Source organism: Drosophila persimilis, unplaced genomic scaffold (genome assembly GCF_003286085.1).
Source record: "Drosophila persimilis strain 14011-0111.01,24,50 unplaced genomic scaffold, DperRS2 tig00000124-arrow-pilon, whole genome shotgun sequence".
Taxonomy (NCBI): Eukaryota; Metazoa; Arthropoda; class Insecta; order Diptera; family Drosophilidae; genus Drosophila; species Drosophila persimilis.
In genome coordinates, this window is record NW_020825294.1 from 13,350,989 (window position 1) to 13,376,100 (window position 25,112).

The 25,112-nt window shown below is 38.1% G+C and overlaps 1 protein-coding gene across 1 annotated transcript in view; it reads right to left on the bottom strand.

The window, feature by feature from the left end:
* The window catches only part of LOC113564877 (Down syndrome cell adhesion molecule-like protein Dscam2), a 101,435-nt gene that overhangs the window by 43,551 nt on the left and 32,772 nt on the right, over positions 1–25,112 (bottom strand). The window contains 6 exon segments of the mRNA XM_026987527.1: positions 3,302–3,438; positions 3,504–3,708; positions 3,774–4,023; positions 5,149–5,266; positions 13,733–13,882; positions 13,959–14,120. Of these exon segments, the coding sequence (XP_026843328.1) occupies positions 3,302–3,438; positions 3,504–3,708; positions 3,774–4,023; positions 5,149–5,266; positions 13,733–13,882; positions 13,959–14,120 (1,022 nt within the window).

The window sequence follows — 25,112 nt, forward strand, 5'->3', positions numbered from 1 at the left end:
TTACATTTGTGGTAAAAGTGAATTTAAAAACATTGAAATACACTTGTAACTGTGTGATATCACAGGAGACAAAATACAACATTTCATTGCTCTAGCTCTTATAGTCTCTGAGAACTAGGTGTCAAAAAGGACGGACGGACCGACGGACAGAAAGCCGTGGCTCTATCGACTTGGCTATTGACGCTGATCAAGAATAAATTTACACTATGGGGTCTGAAACGCTTCCTTCTGGGCGTTACATTTCATTAAATTTCCATTTTCCCCGCAAATCTAATATACCCTATTCTATTTTTGACTATCGAGTATAGTCTATCTATCTATATATACATATAAAATAAATTCGTGTTAGTTACACCATTTATAACTCAAGAACCTATAACTGAACCGATAACGATAACTGAACCGATTTGGCTGAAAATTAGTGGGGATGTAGATTAGATTAGGGAGACTGCTATAGGATACTTCATCCCGACAGCGTTCCCGTGTGGGGACATGATATTAACGTCAGCATAGTAGGCTGTTTGTCACAGGCAGCGGCTTGGCTGCGTTTTTAAAACAAGAAATCATTATTTTAATTTCGAATGTTTGAATGTTTTGATTTTTTAATTTTGTAAGTAATTTGTATTCTTTTCAATTCATCTTTAAAAATTCCGCGACCAAGTCAATCCAATCTTTAACGACAAAGCCGTTATTCAAGAACGATACGAAATATAGCGAATGAAACCTCTGAAGCAGAACAACAAATTGCCCCTGAATTGCAGCAAGGATTACTGCTTGCATCCAACCGTTTGTATTGGTCCAATGGGCGGATTGTGCAGCTTAGTGGTATCACGTCATTTTCTTGCAAACACTCAAACAATGATACAAATGACATGTTTTGGAAAAATGATGAATTCATTGAATGATGAAAACTACAAAGAAAGTTAGCTCGATAAATTATTACGCATATCGTTTGATGATTCGGCAAAGTGCTGACAACTATTTGCTGCGGTTTCGTCGATTATTTTAGCAGTATTCCGTCCACATGTACGTCAAAATATAAACGGAATGTTTAACTTACATTAGGTTGGACCAAGCCAAATTGCGTTCTGAATAGTATATATGTACATTTACGTGATGCAATTTGTACTGAAGGAAATGGTTAATGTGCGTAGGCCAACGACATTTGAGTCACTACGCACTGTGAATGGAACAATATTCCTAACATATCGTGCTGCATGTGAAGAACTCAATTTATTAGAAAACGATACACATTCGGTTTCGACAATCGAGGAAGCTATTATCTCTACAATTGTAAGTCAGATACGCACATTATTTGCTATCATCATTTCGACATGCTCTCCATCGAACCCATCTAATGTGTGGCACTCATACAAGGATAATATATCAGAAGATATTTTACATCAAAATCGTGTGAGTTTCAGAAATGAATGATGAGATACATAATCAAGCTTTACTATTGATCGAAGACATGTGTTATGAATGACGCATTTAATCGAGAATTGGAACGGGAACGTGAATATTTAATTTAATTTAAATTAGCTGTTCAAGTAATGTACCCCTTTTGAATCCCCAACAAAAGGAAGTTTATGATACATGCATTAATAAAAGCAACTGATTATGGAAATGGTGGTTTATATTTCCTAGATGCCCCTGGTAGAACTGGTAAGACATTCCTCATGTCAATGGTTTTAGCCACTGTTCGTGCGAGATCCAAAATTGCGGTTGCAGTTGCTTCTTCTGGAATAGCAGCCACATTGTTAGAAAGATGCCGTACAGCTCATTCAGCATTAAAATTGCAGTTAAATATTCAAAATATTGAAGAAACTATATGTAAACTTTCAAAAAAAACTACGCAATAGCCAACGTTTTTTTAACATCGAAAATCATCATCTGGGATGAATGCACAATGGCGCATAAACGTGCATTAGAAGCACTTAACCGAGCATTAGCGATTTCCGCCAAACACTGGCAGTAATTCCAAGATCAAGATACCGACGAAATAAACGCTTACCTAAAATCATGGAATCTACGGCGCTATTTGAAGAAACTTCAGCTGACAACAAACATGAGAGTTGCATTGCAAAATGATACATCTGCTGACGATTTCTCAGACGACGCTGACTATCGGTAATGGTTGAGTACCTGTCGACGAATCGAGCGGATTTGATGTAATTTCCTCAGAACTTCTGTAACTTTTTCACAAAAGACGAGCTCATCAACAAAGTATTCCCAAATATAATTTTCAACTACAAAAATAATGAATGGCTGAGTGAGCGAGCAATTTTATGGGGTAAGAATAAATATTTAGATGACCTTAACTACGTAATTTAGAGCGGGATCACTGGAACAATGCATTCATTCAGAGTTTCGAGTTTGAAAGATTTCAATTTCCGATACGTCTTGTATTCGCCAAGACTATTAACAAATCACAAGGCCAAGGGCTTGAAAACATGTGGTCTGAAAATGGAAAATCAATGTTTTTCCCATTGCCAATTATATGTGGCATGTTCACGGATCGGAAGACCATCTTCGTTGTTTGTTTTTGTGCATGATAATAAAACAAAAAACGTTGTAAGTCACAGGGTGCTTAGCTGAAAAAATAAAGCATAAAAAAGTATAAAAAATCTTTTAAAGAATCGTTAAAATACAAAAATGAACTTGATAAAATAAAAAATATGCCTAAAAATTATTTCCTCTAAGGCGGAAAAAAGTTATCCGGGTCATATAAAAATTGTTCGCTATAAATTAGCCAAAATTGATTAAAAATTGTTTTTTTATTGCGTGGCAGAACAACGTCTGCCGCGTTAGCTTGATAGTTATAGATAGTTATTGATACAATTTTTTCCTTAAAGTCTCTCTAAAAAGACTACTTAGTTGTTGCTAAAATATAAAGCATGGAAAAACCCGGTACTTAATTGAATTAAAAAAAAAAAAACTATTACTGTACTGAACTTTGAATTCAGATCATAGGCCAATTATAAAAAAATATGAAACAAAAAATTGTATATGGGATAAAATAAATATGGGAAAATTGTGGCAGATGGATAGTATTTTACATTGATGTTCTCGTAGTATTTTTACCTTTCAGTACGTATTTATTATATGGGATTTTATTATTTTATTATTTAGACTTGTAACGGTTTAATTTGTTTATGTTAATTTTGTATTGTTCGAAGTTGTAGCATAAAATATTTAATTTGACTTAAATGCTAAGAGGCTTTGCCCATACGGACTAAGATGGCTTATTTAATAAGCCTTCTTTTATACTTTATCATCTGAATACACCAATAATACTTACGTTAGGCAAAGGAAACCCATCCACATACCACACAATTTTTGGTGTCGGATTTCCACTAGCGCTGCACTTTAATGATACGGATGGACCTGGCTGCATAGTTTGTTCAATGAACTTGTAGAGCAACTGAGGGGCAACTTCTGCAATCGATTTATGTAAATATTTAGAAAATTTATTTAATAATTATATATTAAGGATACAATACCTCCTAATCTTAATTCAGCGGAGCTCTGAGTAGATTCAAAATCGTTTTTAAGAATACATTGATACATTCCCTTATCTTCTTTTACGATGGACGAGATATGAATATGCTCATTGGATAAGAGTCGTACACGAGAACCTGTGCGCAAGGTACCGCCATCTTTCATCCAAATAATATTTTGTGTGGGAAATCCAGATACACTGCAAACCTGAAAGCCAATGTGGTTAAATTCACAGTAACAATATATTATTATAAGTATGTCACTTTACTCACTAAATCAGCAGTATGACCCAGACTAACTGTCTGTACGGCGGGCTGTATGCTAGCGCTTAATGCAGATGTTACAGATAAATCTACTTTGAATGTTTCGGTTCCCTCTGAGTTTGTCACAGTGCAAAAAAAAGCACCATTATCGGCTTTTATGACAGCCGATATAATAAGAGTACCATCTTTTGTCTTAGCCCTTCCAGTAGCCAGCATATGCTGCATTGATTCCTCATTACTTGAACGTTTAGTATGCCATCTGTATAAGATAATATGAAGATTGAAATCAAGACAGGAAGACACGAATAAACTTTTTTAAAGAACTACAAAAATGTTGCGATTCTCAAAAGCTAATAAGGCTAACCTAAAAGGGCTTGGGAAATATGCAGCTTCCCATCGAACTGATTCTTTGAGTTGTATGAAATTAAATTATAGCTAATCAAGGTTTTATTTGAAAGCATGTTTCCAAAATCGCATTTTACCGTTACATACCGTTCGATATTTATCTGGTCCAAGTCTGTATTGATATTTAATTTCTTAGTAATATGAATATAATTATTTTAATATCCAGCCTGTTCAACAGCAAAAGGATAAATTTTCCCAAGACGGTTTTTTTGGGTACTCAAATCGCTGTACATACGTTCTTTGCGTACTCACACAAGACGATTGTTGTGGTTAAAAATAACGTCAGTATATATGTATGTATGTTTATACATTTAAATACATATAATTACATATTTGTGCTGTGCTTGCGTGGCGACGTTAAGTCCTCGGCAGTCGGTTTAGAGGCCTGAGAGAAGTAGAATAGACAGCCAGAGTCGTTGGATTACCATTTCCACCGACATAGAGAAGTTAGAAGACCTCTCGTCACCCCACCTCAATGGTGGACGTCACGAGGAACTTGTACGGAACCAACAGGCTTAGACGGAGGGCAGTGTAACGAATGGTCAAATTCAGTATACCAACTATTGGGTAGTCATGCTATTCACTGGAAATACTTAGTCTTGATTCAGAGTTGTTAAGATCAACACGTAGATTCTCAGAAAATAAAGTCGTCCAGATATATATATATATATATATCAGATATATATGTGCATACAAAATGAGTAAATTGCTGCTCACTAAAAACAGGGTAATTCTTAAAGGCTCATATCTCCTAAGATAAAAATCCGTTATTTTTGAGGTTAAAATTTGTATAAGAATCTTTTTATAATATCTCATGAAATCAAGCGTATCTCAAAATTTTTCCTGGCTCCATACCGAATTCGTATAGTCACTATATATTGGGTAAAAACGACGGCAACCTCTGTTCGTTGCAAATGTCTGGTAAAAACAAAAAAACCCCTCTGAAAGGATTTAAAAAAATCTTGGGAATATATCTTACCTGTACGTAGGTTTTGGATTTGCATATGCTACACATGCAACAACTAATGGATCTCCTGCTCTTATCATCAGCTTGGTAGTTTTCTCATTCATAATTGGAGGAACAAGTTCACGCATTTCTAAAATAGTAAGAAAAATAAAATTACACAGTGGAAAACTAAGGTCATTGATGATAAAAAGCTAGAAAATCGTACAACTATTGTACAGCACCCAACAGAAGTGATAAAGGACATTTAAGTTCAATAGGCAATATATAGCTTTGCAGGTATAAGATACTACCAGCCATGATACAGGTGTTCTCGGCCATAGTGTCCAGTGATTGTCAAAAATAATCATCGCGTTTCTAGGCACATTCGGGTTGTCCATTCAAAGGTTGGAAAATGAAGCAAATAAGCCTAAGTCGGTAAAAACAATCGGACTAAGCATCACCACTAATAGCAACTGCAGAAACTATGAAGAAAACGGCACTATTGAAGCTATCATCTCAACTCTAACTCTTGGCTTTTTCGGTTTTTAAACCTACCACTTCGGTTAAAGCTTTGCCTCGGACAAATTACAGGAGCTAGTTAAGAATAGCTAAATAGCTAAAAAAAATCGGAAAGAGACAGCGCGATATAACTCAATTTGCAGATAAGGAGGCTAAACATGAGAATATCATAGCAGGTTGTACATACAGTGCACTTAATGATATGTATACGCGACTTATATTAAGAAAATCGTTAAATTATCAGGATTTTTTTCTTTAAATGGGAAAAACATTTCTAACAAGGGGTAACGTTGAGAGCCGCAGCTACGGCCGCGACTCTACATTTATACCCTCAATTGACTCGACTATTGATGCTATTGATTATGATCAAGAATATATACACTTTATGGGTTCGGAAACGCTTCCACTTTACCCACAAATCTAATGCATCTCTATACTCATTTCGACTATCGAGTACAACAACAAGCGGGAACGTTGTGAGCCGTGGCAGGCCGTGCACCAGTAGCGAACTTTTATAGCCAATACAATAGCTACTTCTGCACAGCGAGCTCAATCGATGGAGGAATTCCACTCGACGAGGCATGCCTCATGCTTATCTGTGAGGCCAATACGACTCTTCAGGTTAATCTGGCTTGTGAACCTTAACGTGGCTTGTGAACCCCATAAAGTATATATATTCTTGATCAGCATCAATAGCCGAGTCGATTGAGCCATGTCTGTCTGTCCGTCTGTCCGTCCGTCTGTCCGTCCCCTTCAGCGCCTAATGCTCAAAGACTATAAGAGCTAGAGAAACGATGTTTTGGATCCAGACTTCAGTGATATGTCACTGCTACAAAAATATTTCAAAACTTTGCCCCGCCCACTTCCGCCCCCACAAAGGGCGAAAATCTGTGGCATCCACAATTTCGACGATACGAGAAAACTAACGAGGGGGAACGTTGTGAGTTGCTGCGGACACCGCAACTCTACGGTTATACCCGATACTAAGTCAGTATGGCTCTCCTCCGGCAGACGCCGCTAATATTTAACGACACGACAAAGAGTGCGTGCGAGAGAGACAGAAAATCAGTCTGAGCGTGACGTCGGGCGCTGCGTAGCCACTGCAAATTGATTTGTTCCTTTTGGCTATAAAAATGATCTGATCTGATCCAGATTCATCAATCTAATAGATATGGTCATTATCTATGATTCTGCGTTTTTAGTTTTCTCAAATCTGCAATATTGTGGATGCAACAGATTTTCGTCCTTTGTGGGGGCGGATGGGGGTGGGGCGAAATTCTGAGATACACGTTTTATAGTGACATCTTAAAGGAGTGTGTGTACCAAATTTGGTTACTCTAGCCTTAATAGTCTCTGAGATTTGTGGTTGCCTCAGATTTTCGTCCTTTGCGGGGGCGGAAGGGGGTGTGGCGAAATTTGGACAGGAAACGGTCAAGGTCCGATATCACAGGAGTGTGGATACCAAATTTGGTTGCTCTGGCTTTTATAGGTTCTGAGATCCTTGAACTCATATTTTACAATTGGCAAAACCGACCATGAAACCTGTGTGTTAGAGTGAGACAGAGCGAGAAAGAGTGAAATTGTTTTCGTGATTCTGGCTGTAATAATTATACGATCTGGTTCAGATTTTGCACTCTAGAAGATATAGTCATCTTCTACGATTCTGCGTTTTTAGTTTTCTCGTATCGTCGAAATTGTGGATGCCACAGATTTTCGATTTTGTGGGGGCGGAAGTGGGCGGGGCAAAGTTTTGAAATATTTTTGGAGCAGTGACATATCACAGAAGTCTGGATCCAAAACATCGTTGCTCTAGCTCTTATAGTCTTTGCGCATTAGGCGCTGAAGGGGACGGACAGACGGACAGACGGACAGACGGACGGACGGACAGACGGACAGACGGACAGACAGACATGGCTCAATCGACTCGGCTATTGATGCTGATCAAGAATATATATACTTTATAGGGTCGGAAACGATTCCTTCTGGACGTTACACACATCCACTTTTACCACAAATCTAATATACCCCAATACTCATTTTGAGTATCGGGTATAAAAACGCAGAATCGTAGAAGATGACTATATCTTCTAGAGTGTAAAATCTGAACCAGGTGGCTATGATAATTAGCCAGAATCAATAAAACAATTTCATTTTTTCTCGCTCTGTCTCTCTCTAACACACAGGTTTTGGTCGGTTTTGCCAATTGCAAAATATGAGTTCAAGGATCTCAGAACCTATAAGAGCCAGAGCAACCAAATTTGGTATCCACACTCCTGTGATATCGGACCTTGACCGTTTTGTGTCACAATTTCGCCACACCCCCTTCCGCCCCTGCAAAGGACGAAAATCTGTTGCATCCACAATATTACAGATTTGAGAAAACTAAAAACGCAGAATCATAGATAATGACCATATCTATCAGATTGCTGAATCTGGATCAGATCAGATCATTTTTATAGCCAAAAGGAACAAATCAATTTGGAATGGCTACGCAGCGCCCGACGTCACGCTCAGACTGATTTTCTGTCTCTCTCGCACGCACTCTTTGTCGTGTCGTTTAATATTAGCGCCGTCTGACGGAGGAGAGCCATACTGACTTAGTATCGGGTATAACTGTAGAGTTGCGGTGTCCGCAGCAACTCACAACGTTCCCCCTCGTTTAGACTAATTTAATGTAATTAAATTTTTTTCATGCTTTATTTTAGTGCTACAAGTTTAAGTTATTATTATTTATTATTTATTAATTATAAATTACTTAATATAAACTTATTTAACTTATTACTGAGCTAGCCACGTTAAATTTCGAGTTTTTGTAGAATGTTATTTACTGAAATATATTAAATATCAATTACAATTTTTCGAAAAGCTAATACTTCTATTTATTTGATAGTTTATTCGTAGCGATTTCCAAAGAAATTTTTTAATTAAAATAATTTAATTTTAATTTTATTAACTGAGTCAATCCAAGTATTAGTCTATTGAGAGGAGTGGAGCAGCAATGAAGACGGAAGCTGAGTTGAGGAAGCTTTTAACCCACATATTGGCCTTAACTAATTTTCAATTATAGTGAACCCAGCAGACAAAGCTCTAACCGAACAGATCACAGGTAATGCGTCGCTTCCTTTATCTTCTGGTCGCGACGGAAGGAAGACATTATGTCATCGCTGCTCATGCGCCCACAGCGCAAGAGTGCTCTGGTCAAGTCGAAAATCGATCATTAGCGGATATGAAAGGTGAAATTGGGATAGATTCTACTTTGTGAAAATTTATCGTTACTCCAGTATTTCTACTTATTACCAACATCGATTGTGAAGCTCACGGATTTTCCTGCGCCAGCATCGAGGCTTATGGTGCCGGTAGCCCAGTTATGTTAAACGATCAGGGCTCAGCCCCTGGACTTGAAACTGGACCTTCGCTGGAATTTGCTACAATCATCTCTCATCATCAATCATCTCAAATCATCCTTAACCACCCAAATGTTGGTATATTGAGGGCAGAGGAGCTTCAGTGAAGATTTCCAACTGCATCTTCTATCGCGTTATGGACCACCCATGAACACTTGGAATTGACAATTGACAGTCACTATTAACAAGGTTAAGAATCATTTCTGTAACAAGCTGCATCTGCTCAACCCTCCTGAGTCTTTTGAACATCAGGCTTTCCATGGAGGTATTTTTGTCAGGTTTCCCAGGCCGATATTAGTTAACAAGTTCCTTAAATAATATCAAAGACTATACAATACAAAGATGTTGCATGAGCGACCAAAAAGCTGTTCTATGGCGGGTCCTAACATTAGGACCCAAAAAGCACGAGGGAGCGCGCGGGGTTTCAATTCCCTTTTCGCCTGTACTTCGTCTCTACCGCGACCCCGCTGCCCATCGGTTTCGTCTGTTCGGCAATGCCTTCACCAGCAACGAAATAATTCTCGACTCTCGAGCCTCAGCACCTTCGAAGCGGTGGTCGCGGATCGCCGATGTCTTTGGAGCGGCACTGTGGGACCTTTGGCCGTCTCAGCTTGCTAAATTAGTTTCTACCATGGTAAATAAGGCCATGAGCGTGCTTTGGTTTATAAAGAGGTGGTCTAAGGAATTTGACGACCCCTATATAACAAAGACTCTCTATACCTCGCTTGTTCGTCCGATCTTAGAATACGTCTCATGTCTCTCAGTACAAAGTACACCAGGACCGTATAGAATCAGTACAGAAAAACTTTTTACTCTTTGCTCTGCGGGGCCTTAGCTGAGATGTGGGTGTGAGACTTCCATCTAACTATAGTAGACTGCTATTAGTAAACCCCATCCTTAGTTAGCCGTTGCAACTTGATCAGGGGTGACATAAACAGCCCTGATCTGTTGGGCCGCATAAAGTTCACAATTCCCATTAGACTCACTACAAATTTTAAACCGTTGTTCCTTATCCTCTTATTAAATTACTATTCCTCACATACCTCACATTCGTATTTGTATTTTGAATGCATTCTTAGTTCTAGTAAGTTTAGTGCTAATTTTCCTCGTATTCAGGGGAATGGGCTGGAACGAAGGAAACGGAAAATTGGTATGAAGCAGGCTGCCATACAAAATTACCCGAGCATCGCAGAAACTTACAGGTACAGCGATGGCGGAGACTCACTGTTACTAGACAAATCTGACGTGGATCATTTCATAGGCCACTGAAAACGGCGCGGGACAGTCAGATCGAAGAGTAACATATGAACAAACCATATCCTGGCCTAATCAGCAAAAAAAAAAAAAAAAAGAGCGATCACGTGAGGTTTTCCGGAGACACGACTTGTGGGAAGAGTAAACGTCTGTGTGACCAAGGGAGTCACCTGGGAGGACCTGTTGAGTCAAAGTGTGGATCGATTTTGGAGTGGATTCGTCTATCAAAGCTTGGCCAGGCGAGACCAGGCGAGCAGGTGCTCAAGTGCGGAAAACGAGTTAGTACGGCGACTGAGCGGTTTGCCAGAAATGCGATTTGTACCCCTGCTAGAACTCTAAGTAGTTTAAGCTAGTAAAAACAAACTAGTGACTGAACAAAATTTTAGGCTATTCCAATTAATCACAATCTCTTTCAAATAAATATGTTTGAGTGGATCCCAAATACCCCCTGAGTAAGCCATATTTCAAGCTCGGGTCCACAGAAGCTTCGTCACAAGGTTATTAATAAATACAAATATATAACTAATTAAGGCAAACAATTTACGACTACGAATAACTATCTGTTGCATCCACAATATTGCAGATTTGAGAAAACTAAAAACGCAGAATCATAGATAATGACCATATCTATCAGATTGCTGAATCTGGATCAGATCAGATCATTTTTATAGCCAAAAGGAACAAATCAATTTGGAATGGCTACGCAGCGCCCGACGTCACGCTCAGACTGATTTTCTGTCTCTCTCGCACGCACTCTTTGTCGTGTCGTTTAATATTAGCGCCGTCTGACGGAGGAGAGCCATACTGACTTAGTATCGGGTATAACTGTAGAGTTGCGGTGTCCGCAGCAACTCACAACGTTCCCCCTCGTTTAGACTAATTTAATGTAATTAAATTTTTTTCATGCTTTATTTTAGTGCTACAAGTTTAAGTTATTATTATTTATTATTTATTAATTATAAATTACTTAATATAAACTTATTTAACTTATTACTGAGCTAGCCACGTTAAATTTCGAGTTTTTGTAGAATGTTATTTACTGAAATATATTAAATATCAATTACAATTTTTCGAAAAGCTAATACTTCTATTTATTTGATAGTTTATTCGTAGCGATTTCCAAAGAAATTTTTTAATTAAAATAATTTAATTTTAATTTTATTAACTGAGTCAATCCAAGTATTAGTCTATTGAGAGGAGTGGAGCAGCAATGAAGACGGAAGCTGAGTTGAGGAAGCTTTTAACCCACATATTGGCCTTAACTAATTTTCAATTATAGTGAACCCAGCAGACAAAGCTCTAACCGAACAGATCACAGGTAATGCGTCGCTTCCTTTATCTTCTGGTCGCGACGGAAGGAAGACATTATGTCATCGCTGCTCATGCGCCCACAGCGCAAGAGTGCTCTGGTCAAGTCGAAAATCGATCATTAGCGGATATGAAAGGTGAAATTGGGATAGATTCTACTTTGTGAAAATTTATCGTTACTCCAGTATTTCTACTTATTACCAACATCGATTGTGAAGCTCACGGATTTTCCTGCGCCAGCATCGAGGCTTATGGTGCCGGTAGCCCAGTTATGTTAAACGATCAGGGCTCAGCCCCTGGACTTGAAACTGGACCTTCGCTGGAATTTGCTACAATCATCTCTCATCATCAATCATCTCAAATCATCCTTAACCACCCAAATGTTGGTATATTGAGGGCAGAGGAGCTTCAGTGAAGATTTCCAACTGCATCTTCTATCGCGTTATGGACCACCCATGAACACTTGGAATTGACAATTGACAGTCACTATTAACAAGGTTAAGAATCATTTCTGTAACAAGCTGCATCTGCTCAACCCTCCTGAGTCTTTTGAACATCAGGCTTTCCATGGAGGTATTTTTGTCAGGTTTCCCAGGCCGATATTAGTTAACAAGTTCCTTAAATAATATCAAAGACTATACAATACAAAGATGTTGCATGAGCGACCAAAAAGCTGTTCTATGGCGGGTCCTAACATTAGGACCCAAAAAGCACGAGGGAGCGCGCGGGGTTTCAATTCCCTTTTCGCCTGTACTTCGTCTCTACCGCGACCCCGCTGCCCATCGGTTTCGTCTGTTCGGCAATGCCTTCACCAGCAACGAAATAATTCTCGACTCTCGAGCCTCAGCACCTTCGAAGCGGTGGTCGCGGATCGCCGATGTCTTTGGAGCGGCACTGTGGGACCTTTGGCCGTCTCAGCTTGCTAAATTAGTTTCTACCATGGTAAATAAGGCCATGAGCGTGCTTTGGTTTATAAAGAGGTGGTCTAAGGAATTTGACGACCCCTATATAACAAAGACTCTCTATACCTCGCTTGTTCGTCCGATCTTAGAATACGTCTCATGTCTCTCAGTACAAAGTACACCAGGACCGTATAGAATCAGTACAGAAAAACTTTTTACTCTTTGCTCTGCGGGGCCTTAGCTGAGATGTGGGTGTGAGACTTCCATCTAACTATAGTAGACTGCTATTAGTAAACCCCATCCTTAGTTAGCCGTTGCAACTTGATCAGGGGTGACATAAACAGCCCTGATCTGTTGGGCCGCATAAAGTTCACAATTCCCATTAGACTCACTACAAATTTTAAACCGTTGTTCCTTATCCTCTTATTAAATTACTATTCCTCACATACCTCACATTCGTATTTGTATTTTGAATGCATTCTTAGTTCTAGTAAGTTTAGTGCTAATTTTCCTCGTATTCAGGGGAATGGGCTGGAACGAAGGAAACGGAAAATTGGTATGAAGCAGGCTGCCATACAAAATTACCCGAGCATCGCAGAAACTTACAGGTACAGCGATGGCGGAGACTCACTGTTACTAGACAAATCTGACGTGGATCATTTCATAGGCCACTGAAAACGGCGCGGGACAGTCAGATCGAAGAGTAACATATGAACAAACCATATCCTGGCCTAATCAGCAAAAAAAAAAAAAAAAAGAGCGATCACGTGAGGTTTTCCGGAGACACGACTTGTGGGAAGAGTAAACGTCTGTGTGACCAAGGGAGTCACCTGGGAGGACCTGTTGAGTCAAAGTGTGGATCGATTTTGGAGTGGATTCGTCTATCAAAGCTTGGCCAGGCGAGACCAGGCGAGCAGGTGCTCAAGTGCGGAAAACGAGTTAGTACGGCGACTGAGCGGTTTGCCAGAAATGCGATTTGTACCCCTGCTAGAACTCTAAGTAGTTTAAGCTAGTAAAAACAAACTAGTGACTGAACAAAATTTTAGGCTATTCCAATTAATCACAATCTCTTTCAAATAAATATGTTTGAGTGGATCCCAAATACCCCCTGAGTAAGCCATATTTCAAGCTCGGGTCCACAGAAGCTTCGTCACAAGGTTATTAATAAATACAAATATATAACTAATTAAGGCAAACAATTTACGACTACGAATAACTATAGAAACTCACCCGTTAGTTGAATTTTTCCGACGTTGTTGCTTACTACGGAATCTTGCGTTAACTTATGATGTGTGCGACAGCGATATAATTTTTGGGCATCACTTTTTGTAATGTTATAAACCAATAGCTCCCCAGTTAACAACATATGGTTTTTACCATCTGTAAACCAAAAGAAGAAAAATATTTAAAGCATGAGTATAGTTTTTCTATTCTATTCATTATCAATTTTCCATACCGCCTTCAAGTGATGGGTAAATGTTGAAGTTCGGCTCTTGTAGCCACGATGTTACTGTTACATACTCTTTTACAAACGAGGGAATTGTACATTTTATGAGTACATTGCTGCCAAGAAATCCACCTGGATTTTGTACTTCAGGTTCATAACGTTGATAAACCACTGAAAGTATTTGAACAAAGGTTGATTTGTATGTATTTAGTTATTAGTCTAATAGTTTCTATATTGAACGGTGAGAGAGAGTTAGTTTCTACTTAAGCAGAGAGACTTTATTTCCAATAGAATTTGTATTATAATAAATACGGACAAAGACTGGATATTTCTAATACATTCTGGCATGATAACAATAGTCAGCCTACTTAATCTCTAATCTTATTCGTCTGGAACAAATTCCAAGTCACTTCGATGATGGAGCGATCCGGAAAACGTACCGGAAAACCTCCTCCAGGTGTGCCCATGTGTCGACCGTTTAAGCGGGTTGACGAGAGGACTTGCAACCTCTCGCTGCCGGTGGGAGTGGCTACCTAACGTTTTTAGTAGTTATTCCGTTTCTCTCGGGTCTCAAGCTCTAACTGGATTTTCGAAGACTTAACGTCGTTGATGAACGCTCCCGTCAGCTTCTTCTTATTTTTAACTGTTTTCTGCAGTGAGTTTACTTCTGATGTGCTGACTTTCCCCACTCCAATACTCTTCTGCGAAAGAAGATTATTCTGCCTTCTTAACCTGGTGGTCGCCTTTCTTCCTGAACGCAGGAGGCAGCTGAACATCCCGGTTTTCCGATGTATTTTCAGTCTAAACCGCAACGTCGATTTTTTTCTTTGCCATTTCTTTGTGCGATGCGTACATCTTTCTTACGTACCCTTTCTTCCCGTTTTCGCATATAGCTTATTGTTCATTCCCATATCTCAGAACTCTTACCTTCAAGGCCAGTGTAAAATCATGGGTCATCAAATCTACTCCTATTATGTGTCGTCCATGATAACAGTTACTATTAAATCTTAATCTAGACTCGTCTTCGCTATTCCAAGCTTCTTTTTAATTTTTGCCTTATCTGCTCATCTTCAGAGGCTCCACATTTCCTTTAACTATGCCCCTTCTAATTATTGAATGACAAGCACCTGTATCCAAAGTCAACACGTTCATTTCATTTCGCCTCTGATAGTGAGCTTTCCAAATCTCGAGTCCATTTATCTCTCTGGTTACGCATCATTGTAGGTGTGAGAGTCGCTCTACATCTGTGGCGAACTCTTGCAGTTGACAACAGTTCTGACAACAGTTGTTATGTTTCTATAGTTCGAATTCCAGATTAATTAACCTCAGACAGAGAGTTAGTTTCTACTTAAACAGAATGACTTTATTTCCAATAGAATTTGTGTTGCTCCAAACAACTTCGAGCCAAGACTGGATATTTCTGGTATGGTCCGCCATGACAACAATAGTCAACCTACCAAATCTCCCATTCGTTACAATATCAATAAATAAACTTATTCAGGCAGGCTCCGTTTTTCACTTTATTTTGCGAATTACGTTTTCAGCCAAAACGTTTCGTTTTCGATTTAAGGTGTTGTTCTTGTTGCCCTGTTAAATTTTTTCCGACCCAAAATTGAGGTTGGGTTAAAATAAAATTATTTATATAGAAAGCAAGTGTTCGGGCCAGCCGCTGAAGAATAACCGTAACTTTAACATTATTATTGTATGAGCATAGAGAGCCGCCTACATATGTTGTAAAACGTTTACTTTCTGCAGAGCTGCTGCGCTCTCCCGCTAAAGGGGCTCTCTGCCGCCGCCACTTCGGCAACTACTTTGATCTGCTGCCGCCACTTCGGCAGTCAATTTGATCTAACGCCGTCGTCTATAGTTTAGTTCTATGCTAACCTGCGCATTGGTTGCATATCGATCTCGCATAAAGTTTATCTGGCAATAGCAAGCAATCGGCTTCCGCTAAGGCACCAAGATTAAATACGAATTATAAAGTTAACCCAAAATCTCTTTTCATTTTTGAAACAAATAGGTGCCAAAAAAGCTTGGCATCTCAAACAGCAAGTGTCAAGTTTATGTTAATACATCAATAAGTCATCTATTTTGTTCCTTTTGCAATTACGGTTCGTTTCGATGTATAAAAAGCCGTTTACTTTTCATTTCGTCAACGAATTTGTTTTCCTTTTTATAATGAATAAATCTGGCCTGAATACTTTTCTTTTAATTCCCATAAAAAACACCGCTCCCCACCCTTATAATTTCAATAGTGTTAAAAAACTTATTTTTATTGATTTATTTAAACAAAATTATTGTTTTTCATTTTTATTGTTGTTAAAGATGTAAACTTCGACAACGCACATATTTTATTTTCGTATATAATCCAGCATAAATACAAAAGTATGTACATACATATGTATGTATGAGTCGCAATGAAGCGATATTCTATTGTCTCCTATTTGATTTGTACGTCTGCATGGACACCTACTTATTTTCGTATATTTTTAGTCACAATTAAATACCACAACGAATGGGTTATGGGCCCACGGCTCAGTCTGAAGTTGTGACTCGGTCGAATGCATTCTATCGATAAGGCCGAAAACGAGAATTATAGTGCGTGGGTAATCCAAATGAAAAGCCGTCTAATACAGTCTAAGTTGTGGTCAGTAGTGTGTATTCGAGAACTGAAAAATTAAAACGGCGATGCTGTGTATTAAACCATCGCAAACATCTTTGTTGCACCTTGATATCTCCGTCGGTTTTTTCGGACATCGTTCAACAGCGACTACCCTACCTGAGTTTTCTAACTTAATCCCCTGTGTTTTTCAAAGTGGTTTCAGACGGATGTAGTTTTTACGGACTTTAGTAAGGCATTTGATTCTGTACTTATTCACAAGCTCTCTTGGTGGGTTCCCAACAAATCTTCTAGAATGGATTTTTTCCTATATTTCTCACCGTACTCAGCCTGTTTTGTTTTCAAATGTGTTGTTCAGGAGTGCCACACGGAAGTCATCTGGGCCCGCTTCTGTTTATTTTATTTTATTTATTTTCGTCAAGTTATAACATAATATTATAATATTTGGACGTTGACATGCAATGACTGCATCTTACAAGAGGCGATGCAATTACTGCACCGTCAAGTGGCCCGTGTGACACCAGCAGAAGGCTGTTACGTGCGGGTCCCAGGCAAAACGCAGCCCCCCTCCCGACCAATCGAGCGAGGGGCTTTGCCGCTTGACGCGCGACACGTTAGCCGAACCGAACGCGAACATGCAGGAAAGATAGCTGTTAGACTAATATACGAGGAAAATTAGCACTAAACTTACTAGGAGAACTAAGAATGCATTCAAAATACAAATACGAATGCCACTACAATTACTAATTACTAGAAAGGTGAGTGAGGATTAGTAATTTAATAAGAGGACGAGAATTAGTGGTGAAAATAATGTGGTAGAGGGAATTATAATCCGAGCATAAAACCCTAAACGGTTCATGCAAGGAATAATTCGATCTACAAAGTGGAAGGAACAACGGTGTAAAATTTTTAGTGAGTCTAATGGGAATCGTGAAATTTATGCGGCCCAACAGATAAGGCTGTCTATGTCATCCCTGATCAAGTTGTGCACAAAATCACACCAAGCATTTTTCTACGGTTAGCTAAGGATGGGGTTTACTAATAGCAGTCTACTAGAGTAAGATGGGAGTCTTGTTGGACAGAATTTCGCTGCCGTTGCAAGGGAAGTTCTTGTACCGAAAAGTAAAAACGCAACCATTCATATGTAAAGTTTATTTGTGACAAATAAATGCTCTGCTCGCAGGCAGATAGAGACCGAACGAAAAGGAGAACAAAAAGGGAGATAAGAGAACGTCGCTTCGTTACGTCTCTCACTCATACACACGTCTACATACTCATATGTCTGTCAATACATGCGTGCATTGCTAGAGATGGTCATTCTTCAACACCCTTCCTCAATGCGTGCAAGTTAACGTACCCAATTCCATTGAGCTCTTATACGAGTTGTAAACAATCTTTGGCTTTCCAAAACGAAAACAATTTCAATCTTGGGCCTCCGCCTAATTGATTTCTAAGATGTACAATCTCAAGCGCCCCCGCCGCAATCCCAATCTTTGACACTCGCCTAAATGGAAAACCAATGTTTGCCCACATCCGGCTTCTCATAAACAATCTCACTCCCGGCTTTCTGCAGATCCTGCACTTTAGGCATTTTACAGTTCTCTCTTTGGATGACGAAATCCAATACTCGGGATGGCGAAATCAATTGAAATGTTTATAGAAAAACGATTCCCGAAAGGGATCAACGATGCAAAGATCAGAAAGTTCAAGTCAGTCTTGATCCAGCAGCGACACCGCAAAGTCTAGCTAAAAATTAAGATCGCGCAATCCCTTTGCCCGGAATTCCTTTGTGACCCTCTACTTAAATCTATATCAGTGAAGTTCGAAGTAAAATAAAAACTTTTTAAAAACACAATCCGCTACCGCAGTTATTTAATTGGCGCCCAACGTGGGGCGACGTTGTATAAAAAGCACCGAATGATAAAAGTGTTGCGTCGTGCCGAAACCCGAAGGACAATTAATTAATGGAATAAATCCTTCAAATTTAAAAACGCGGAGTGACTGTGTGATATAAGATAAAAAAAAATGAGATAAAAAGGAAACAAACCGGAGCTTAGGGTGTGCAAAAATAAATACAATATACAATACAAATACAAATACAAATACAAATACAAATACAATGCAAAATACAAATAAATACAAAAGCTAATCAAGACAATTCATAAATACAAAAAAACCACAAAAAACCCAAAGTTTTTAAACAAAACCAACCAAACCAAAATACAAAGAAAGTGAAAGTATCAGCGAAACCAAAGAAGGAAGACCCCCAGAAGACCCAGTTAAACAAAGAAATTTAAGAAGGAAGACCCGTTCAAAGACCTGTCAGCCAAATCAAGAAGGAAGACCCGTTCGAAGATCTGCCAAACTAAGAAGGACGACCCCTACCGGATAGTTCGTGAGCAAAAGTTGTATTAATAAATATATAAGTTCAATTAGGTTATATTAGATTATAAAAACTAACATATAAGAAAAATTAAAGGTGGATCAACTAACTTTAGATTTTGAAAAACTAAAAATGATTAACTCACAAAGAAGGACCGATCTCACTGCAGATCTGGTCAAACAATTGATAGCACTTCAAATTTCACAAGTACAAGAGCAAATTGTAAATTTAAAACAACAAATAGAAACTAAATCCGATCAGGTATCAGATTATCAGGCAGAAACAATAGACGAGACAATAAAAGATGACACCACATTAAAGGTAATAGAATCCCTACCAATTTTCAATGGTGGATTAAACCAATATGTAGGATGGAGGGAAGCTGCAGAAACTGCAGTGAAGTTATATAAGAAAGGAAGTAAGCAATATTATATTGCATTAACAATTTTGAGAAACAAAATAACAGGACCAGCACATGACGCACTGACCAACCACGGGACAGTTTTAAATTTTGATGTCATACTTTCACGACTTGACTTTGTTTACAGTGACAAGAGACCAATTTACATAATAGAACAGGAGTTAAGCGTTCTCCGACAAGGGAACCTTTCAGTTATAGATTTCTATAACGAGGTTAACAAGAAAATGACCTTGTTAATAAATAAGACAATAATGACTCATGGAAAGGACAGTGAAATCACCAAAGAATCAAATAAAAAAATTAGAGACAATGCCTTACGCATTTTTGTCACTGGCCTAAACGGCGGCATTGCTGAAATCCTATTTTCATTGAATCCCCCAGATTTACCGAATGCCTTGGCAAAGGTACAGGAATTGCAATCTAATAACATTCGGGCCCAATTTGCCTACCAATTCAGCGGTCCCAGAAATTCAGGGAATAATAATTTCAATACCTTAAGATTCAACCAACGACAACCTAGGACTAACAGTTCACCATTCGACCAAAAAAGGGATTTACAGAGGAATAACATATCTTGGGGACAACCCTATTTCTTGGGTAATAGACAACAAAATCAGGCCCCAGAACCAATGGAGGTAGACGAATCGATACAAATCCGGAACCGACAGAACAGCAATCAATTCAGGGGAAATAATAACAATAGAAATTATCGGGAGAATACTAACGGTTATTATAGGAGAAATAATAACAATTATAACCAAGCCCAGCATTTTAGGGCAAACGTAGTACCGAATAATCAGTCTAACGACAATCAAGCGCAGAAACGAAAGCCAAACGAAATGTCAGAACAACCGGCTAATAAAGCAATGAGGATAAATAACATTGGGGAGGATCATTTTTTAGATCAGAGAATTAAAAGTTTTGATAGATACGGGAGCAACTTCCTGTTATATAAAAAAAGGAATTTACGAAAATAAAAAAGAACTATCAATTTATAAGAAAGTTGCTACAGTGAATGGGTTTTCAATAATTAAATATTTCCATAATATAACTATTTTCAACACAAAGCAAGTGTTTTATGAAATAGATGGAATGGAGGCAGATTTACTAATAGGATTTAACCTATTAAAAAAAATCGGAGCTGTTATTGATACAGGAAAGGGGACTTTAAGTTATAAAGACAATGAGGAGAAACTAATATATGACGAGGTCCTTTCTTTAAACAAATTAACCTTTATAGAAGGAAAAACCATCCTTCCGTTGAAGGAATATATAATAAAACGAGGGGGAACGTTGTGAGTTGCTGCGGACACCGCAACTCTACAGTTATACCCGATACTAAGTCAGTATGGCTCTCCTCCGGCAGACGCCGATAATATTAAACGACACGACAAAGAGTGCGTGCGAGAGAGACAGAAAATCAGTCTGAGCGTGACGTCGGGCGCTGCGTAGCCACTAAAAATTGATTTCTTGCTTTTGGCTACAAAAATGATCCGATCTGATCCAAATTCAGCAACTGGATAGATATGGTCATTCTCTATGATTCTGCGTTTTTAGTTTACTCGAATTTGCAATATTGTGGATGCAACAGATTTTCGTCCTTTGTGTGGGCGGAAGGGGGTGGGGCGAAATTTTGAGATATACGTTTTATAGTGAGATATAACAGGAGTGCGGATACCAAATTTGGTTACTCTAGCCTTAATAGTCTCTGAGATTTATGAATATCCCCAGATCTGCATCCTTTGCGGGGGCGGAAGGGGGTGTGGCGAAATTTTGAAACAAACTCGTCTCGGTCCGATATATTAGGAGTGTGGATACCAAATTTGGTTGCTCTTGCTTTTATAGTCTCTGAGATCTAGGCGCTAATGTTTTACTCTAAACAAAGCCGCCTATGCTACGTGTGTGTTAGAGAGAGACAGGGCGATAAAAAATTAAATTGTTTTCTAGATGCTGGCTATAATAGTAATACGATCCAATTCAGATTCTGCAGTCTAAAAGATATGGTCATTCTCTACGATTCTGCGTTTTTGGTTTTCTTGTATCTTTAAAATTGTGGATGCCACAGATTTTCGCCCTTTGTGGAGGCGGAAGTGGGCGGGGCAAAGTTTTGAAATATTTTCGGAGCAGTGACATATCACAGAAGTCTGGATCCAAAACATCGTTGCTCTAGCTCTTATAGTCTTTGAGCATTAGGCGCTGAAGGGGACGGACAGACGGACAGACGGACAGACGGACGGACAGACGGACGGACGGACAGACAGACATGGCTCAATCGACTCGGCTATTGATGCTGATCAAGAATATATATACTTTATGGGGTCGGAAACGATTCCTTCTGGACGTTACACACATCCACTTTTACCACAAATCTAATATACCCCAATACTCATTTTGAGTATCGGGTATAAAAATATTTTGAAGAAGAAAAAGAAATGAAAAGTGATTCAGTAAAGGTAGAAGGAAGTTTATATAGCTTGGGATCAAAAAATCCTGAGCACGCCGACGAAGAATTATCCGTCAATAGTTTGGGATTCAAATATCCTGAACCCGCCGTCGTTGAATTATCCGACATCCAAAGTTTTAATAGTTTGGGATTAAAATATCCTGAGCACGCCGTCGTTGAATTATCCGACACTAAAAGTTCGAATAGTTTGGGATTAAAGAATCCTGAACACGCCGTCGTTGAATTATCCGACAATGAACAATTTAAAAGTTTGGGATGCAAAAATCCTGAACGCGCCGTCGTAGAAATATCCGACATTCAAAATTATGCAAATTCTGAATGGAAAAAAATGAAATTGTATAACACAATAACCTACAAAGAGGACAATTTAGAAAATCTCAGAGAGAAAATGGTATCTATCATCGAAGAAGACCATGCCAATATAAATTTACAGTTACCGTTCAGAACGGATATAAAAGGAGAGATTAACACTGAACATGATAGACCGGTATATGGCAAGCAGTATCCATACGCTTATTCGGTTAACGATTTCGTTAATAACGAAATAAGTAAAATGTTAGATGAAGGTATAATCAGACCTAGTAAAAGCCCATATAATTCACCGGTAATAGTAGTACCAAAGAAGGGAGTAAATGAGGACGGAACTCCTAAGCATAGATTAGTAATAGACTTTAAGAAACCTAATGAAAACACCATACCGGATAGATACCCTATGCAAGATCCTTCAGTAATCCTTGCCAATTTAGGTAAAGCGAAATATTTCTCGGCCATTGATTTAGAGTCAGGTTTCTATCAGATTTTAATGAGGGAATCAGATATTGAAAAAACATCTTTTTCCATAAATAACGGCAAATATGAATTTCTAAGAATGCCTATGGGATTGACGAACGCTCCCAGAATTTTCCAAAGGGCAATGGACGATATACTTAGAGAACAAGTTGGGAAAACTTGTCACGTTTATATGGACGATATAATAATATTTTCAAAAACTATAGAACAACATTATAAAGATCTAATTCATATAATACAGATATTGCAAAACGCTAACATGAAAATTTCACTAGAAAAGTCTAAATTCTTTCAATTGGAAACCAAATTTCTGGGATACATTGTTTCCCAAAATATCATTAAAACAGATCCAGACAAAATCTCCACAATACAAAACTATCCAATTCCTAAAAATATCAGAGAGCTACGTAGCTTCTTAGGACTAACAGGGTATTACAGAAAATTTGTCCGAAATTATGCCACAATTGCCAAACCTTTAACAAAATATCTGAGTGGAGTAAATGGGAAAGTTTCACGAAGGGCATCCAAGAAAACATTAATACAGCTGGATGAACCAGCAATTGGAGCATTTGAATTAGTATATTGAATTAGTACAACCAGATTACAATAAAAAATTCACATTAACCACAGATGCATCGGACATAGCAATAGGTGCAGTTTTGTCGCAAGATGGGAATCCCATAACATTTATTTCTAAAACTTTAAGTAAAACCGAGCAATTATATGCTACTAATAAAAAGGAATTATTAGCTATTGTATGGGCATTAAAAAATTTGCGAAATTATTTATACGGAGTGAGTGGAATTGAAATACATACAGATCACCAACCTTTGTCCTTTGCAATGTCGCAAAAAAATCCAAATGTTGAAATGAACGTTGGTATTACTTCATAGAAAGTTTCACACCAAAAATCATTTATAAGCCAGGCTCAACTAACGTAGTAGCGGACGCTTTATCTCGGATTAAAATAAATCATATGACAGATAGTGATGTCGACCAGACAGAATCAGAATCAGACATAAATACTCAGCATTCAGCAGAGAGTAGTTTTGAAAACGTCATTCAAGAGACTAGCAAGCCTCTAAACCAATTTAAACAGCAGCTACTATTAGCGCAAGGGAGATTCACAGTTCATGAGTTAGTAAGAGTTTATGAAAATACCCGACATATTATTGAATTTGATACGGTTGACAATCTGCTAATCATTTTAAAAGAATTTATTCAGCCTCACTTAACCACAGGAATACACTGCACTTTAGAAGATTTATACCTTATCCAAAATAAGCTAAAGGAAAACTTCATAAATAAATTTCTCTTCACGAGAAAGTTCCTCCAAGATGTAGTAAATTCAGAAGATAAAGCTATAATTATAGAAGAAACACATTGCAGAGCCCATAGAGGACTAGAGGAAAATTACAAACAAATAACTAAGCTGTATTATTGGCCAAACCTGCACAAAAAATTAAAAGAATATATAAAAAATTGTGAGATCTGTAACAAAAACAAATATCACAGACACCCTGTAAAAATTCCAATCGGGGAAGCTCCCATTCCAGCAAAAGAAGGAGATCAATTACACTTAGACATATACTATGCCCAAAACCTAACATTCATAACTTGTATAGATTCTTATTCCAAATACTTGGTGGTCAAGGAAATTCAAAGTAAATTAAACATTGTAAATAAGGTAATGGAAATTTTGCAACACCTTCCGTTAGCAACATCATTAATGACTGACAACGAACCAAGCTTTACTTCAGCACAATTTAGATCATTCATACAAAGAAGTAACTTAACTATTTATTATGCTGATCCCAGACACAGCACCTCAAATGGTCAGGTAGAAAGGGCACATTCCACACTAACAGAAATAGCGCGGTGCATCAAGGATGAACTAAATCTAACAGATTATTCAGAAATAATAATAAGGGCGGCACTGAAATATAACCTGACGATTCATTCAACAACACAATTGTAATAAATAATATAACCCACATAAATGATAAGGGTAAAATTCTAAGATATATATCGCATCATAGATATAGCGATTTTGAATTAGTTGATTATATACAATCGAATGATAAGCAATTTTCTTTTGATAATGTTAATATTTTAAATCCCCTTATAACATTAGGTAATACGGCCTTACCATTAACAACATTATTTTTAATCATTTTGATATTGTTAATGTTATTTTACTTCGGCTATAAATTAACCAAATTTGTACTTATTAAATCAATAAGAATACCGTCAGAAGAAATAGTGGAAAGCAACATTCAAATACTGTCAGAAGAAATTAGAGCTCTATCAGAACTTCAAAATGTATCGGGACGAAACATTTAAGAATGGGGGGAGTTAACGTACCCAATTCCATTGAGCTCTTATACGAGTTGTAAACAATCTTTGGCTTTCCAAAACGAAAACAATTTCAATCTTGGGCCTCCGCCTAATTGATTTCTAAGATGTACAATCTCAAGCGCCCCCGC